The following is a 3854-nucleotide window of genomic DNA, read 5'->3' on the forward strand; positions in this document are numbered from 1 at the left end:
TTTTTTCCTAAATCTGTTTATTATTTTCTGTTTTATATATCCTTTTCTTCTTTCTTATTTTCTACTTCTTTTATTCTCTGTCTTTAAACTCCCTCGATTTCTTCTTATTTTTTATTTCCTATTCTCTTTCTTCCTTTGTCTTTCTTTTATTCTTTTTTATTTATTCATTTGAAGTCTTTCTAATATTAATTATTGTCTTCAGTTTTTATATTTTTTGTATTTTAAATACTTTCTTTAGTTTGTGTCTTCTTTTTATTGTTATTAATTATCCATTTATTTGTAATGATAAAAATATCTTATATTTTATTTAATGATTATATAATATAAGAATTATATGATTAAATAACAATAAAAGTAATATGTGTTTGTATTAATTTATGTTAAATGATTTTCTATTTCTCTTCATTAGAAAAAATAGTAAATTATCTACTTATTTTATTCTTAAAATAAAAAATTTTTATAACCAAAAACTGTTTTATTGTTAATGTGTTATGTTAAGATTGTTATTTCTTAACTGCTGGTTTTTTAGCAACTGGTTTCTTCTTTTTCGCTTCTCCTACTCCATTCATTTCATCTATTTTCGTTTTATATAATTTCTCCATTTCTTCATTTTCACTTTGTAACATAGCAAGATAAATACCAACTCTTTCTTGTGCACTTTTTTCTTCATTATCCGCTTTTAATTTCATAACAATACTTTCAACATCTCCTACATCACTTTTTCCTTCTAACATTCCTGACCATCTTTGTAAATCTTCAGCATGAAGTTCTATTTGTTTCTTTAATATTCCAAGTGCTCCACTATAATTCTCTGCTTCTTTACATATATTATTTATACTATCCCCATATCCATTCTTTTCTTTTTCTATATCTTCTAAATTCTTTCTTAAATTTTTAGATACTCCATCTAATTCTTCCATTTCTTCTTCTAATTCATTTACTTCTTCTTCTAATTTCTTATTTGCTTTAGATTGTTCTTCAAATTTACTTGTAATATCCGCTCCATTCTTTAATTCTTGTTCTACTTGAATTTCTTTATTTAATTTTTCTAATTCTTCTTTTAATTTTTTTAACTCTTCTTGTAATAGACTTTTCTTAGCATCATCTTTTTGATGTTCATTTTCTAAATTTTCTATTTTCAAATTAAGTTCTTCATTTTTCTTATTTAATTCTTCTATTTTATGATTATATTCTTCTATTGCTTCTTTATATTCTTTTTCTTTTCTTTCAATCTCTTCTATTTCTTTTTCTTTATTCTCATTCATTCCTTTAACTTCTTCAATTTGTTGATTCAATGAATCTAATTCTTGTTGCATTAATCCTTTCTTTTCTTTCATTTCTTCAATCTCTTTCTTCATATCTAAATTCATCTTAATTAAATCATTTTTACTTTTCATTTGCATTTGTAATTCTCCTGATGCATTCCCTAATTCATTTTTCATTGCTTGAAGTTCTTTAAATGTTTTAAATGCATGATGGAATAATGATGCATATATTGCAAGTGCTCTTTCATCAATATCTCCTTCTTTCACTTCTTCTACTTCAAGTAATCTATCTATTCCCATCTTTTTTTGTGCAAAATCAAATCCATATTCTAAAACTTCTTCCGCTGTTTTATTTGCTATTTCTTCATAATCAAATCCATTCTCTCCTGTTAACCGTGTATATGCATGACATAATGCTAATATAGCTTTCCCATCATTAAATGAATGTCTAAAATTACTTATATTAACTCCTGAATATCCTTCTGTAGTTTGTCTAACCCATGCTAAAAGTGCATCTTCTTCTCGTAATGGTTTCCCATTTTCACTTCCAACTAAATCAACTGGATTCATACGATAAATTCTATATAATGTATATAATAATCCTAATATTAATTTATTCCCATATTTCTCTGCATCAATAATATCTTCTGCTGAACATCCTGGATTTTTAACTAACATATCTCTTTCCATAAATGTTAATGCACAATGTAAATTATTAATACATTGAATCCTATTCTTTGGTGCATGATTATATCTTTCTCTTAAGATTTTCTTAGAAATTAATTCAAAGAAATTAATTAATACAATCCCCGTTTTAAAGTCAACACTTATATCATTGACTGTCATTCCTCGTTGTTGAACTGTCTCATTCACCCAATGAGTAAATGCTTGTTGTTGGACAATAATCCATCTCTTATTCTTTTGTTCTCTTTTCTCCTTTTCTTCTTCTGTAATATCTCTTGGTGTATTTAGTACGTTGTCTGTTCCTTCCATTTTCTTGTGCTTCTTCAGTTCCATCTCAAAATCTTCTTTACCTTCTTCTATTTTTGGTCTTTTTCTTCTTTTTTATCTTTTCTGTTTTTCTCCTTCATTTCCTTTTTTCTTGTTTTTTACTTCGTCTTTTGATTTCTCTTCAAAATTTCTTCCTTTCGTATTTCTTTGTTATTCTCTCTTATTTCTTTGTTATTCTCTCTTATTTTTCTTCTTAAAAAAACCAAAATATCACAATTTATTGTTTATTGAACAAGACTAAAATCTGGAATATCTTCTTCTAACAATCCAAGTCCTTCTGGGATTTTTTCTAACCATTCTTGAACATTATTCTTTTTTCCATCAATAATTTTTCCTCCATGAATTGTACAATTCCCTTCTTGTGTTCCTACTGGTTGTGCTGAACATCCTTCAATAGTAGAATTAACAATAAGTCCTTGTCCTTTATCACTTACAAATAATGCATAATCTTTTCCTGCAACAAGATTACATTCATACACAAGTGGATTTGCTCCTGTTCTAATTGCCATCCCTGGTAATGCATTTTCTGTGACTGATGTTCTTACAAATATTCCATCCGCTTTATTATGTAAATATATTCCATTGGATTGTCCTCTTGAAATATCTGAATCAACTACAATTGGATTTCCACTTCCTCTTACTTCAATTCCTGGCATTGTGTTTTCTTTCATTGTACATGATGCAAATAATCCTTTTCCATTTTCATATACAAATACTCCTGCATTTTTTCCTTCTTTAATATTACTATGAACAATACATGGATTTCCTTCTTCACATGATGCAATTCCTGGAAGATAATTTTTGGAAATTTCACAATCTATCATTACTCCTTTTCCTTTATTTTTCACAAATAATCCATTTGATGTGCCATCTATAACTTTAGTATTTATTATTACTGGATTCCCTCCACTATGTGTTAATATTCCCGGTTTCTTATTTAATGATATCGTACAATCTATAATACATCCTCTTCCATTCTCTGTAACATATATTCCCGTTCCACATTGCGAAATAAGACTTTCACTTATTAATGGATTTGATCCTTGTGAAATTGAAATCCCTGTTCCACAATCTCTAAATGTACTTTTATCTATTAATATACTTGTTTCTTCTCCATCACATGCAACTCCAACTTTACTACATTGTGTAACATTACATTTTATCATCGTCAATGATGAACTATGTGGTGACATAATTATTCCTTCTTCTCCATTACAAATCCCACATTGTTCTAATATAATTTCTCCTTGTTGTACATCAATTACTGGTTTCATACTAGCTGATGTTGTAAAATCAATATTTTGTATGAACACTTTTTCCGCTGTTGACATCAATAAACACGCTGATGAATCCGTTTTAACTACTACATTTGACCCTCCTTCTTCAACTAATCCAATAATAATCACTGACTTATCTATAACTATCGGCTCAGTTTCTTCATATTTCCCACTCTCTACAAATATATATGAATTTGGTTGTGCACTTCTTACTGCTTCTGCAATATGTTGTCGTTTTCTTTTTGGTCCAACATATATTTTATTCATTCCTTTCTTACTTGGAACTTGTCCCATTTTGTTT

General features: G+C 27.7%; 2 protein-coding genes across 2 annotated transcripts; both read right to left on the bottom strand.

The window, feature by feature from the left end:
* Positions 1-503: 503 nt before the first annotated feature.
* On the bottom strand, positions 504-2258 carry ENU1_075500 (cortexillin II, putative; the record flags this gene model as incomplete). Its single annotated transcript, XM_008858528.1, has 1 exon — positions 504-2258. The coding sequence occupies one exon, from the start codon at positions 2256-2258 to the stop codon at positions 504-506; it is 1755 nt and encodes a 584-aa protein (XP_008856750.1).
* Positions 2259-2500: 242 nt separating this feature from the next.
* On the bottom strand, positions 2501-3847 carry ENU1_075510 (F-box domain containing protein, putative; the record flags this gene model as incomplete). Its single annotated transcript, XM_008858529.1, has 1 exon — positions 2501-3847. One exon carries the CDS (start codon positions 3845-3847, stop codon positions 2501-2503), a length of 1347 nt encoding a protein of 448 aa, XP_008856751.1.
* Positions 3848-3854: the final 7 nt, after the last annotated feature.

Source organism: Entamoeba nuttalli (genome assembly GCF_000257125.1).
Source record: "Entamoeba nuttalli P19 unplaced genomic scaffold asmbl_3633, whole genome shotgun sequence".
Taxonomy (NCBI): Eukaryota; Evosea; order Mastigamoebida; family Endamoebidae; genus Entamoeba; species Entamoeba nuttalli.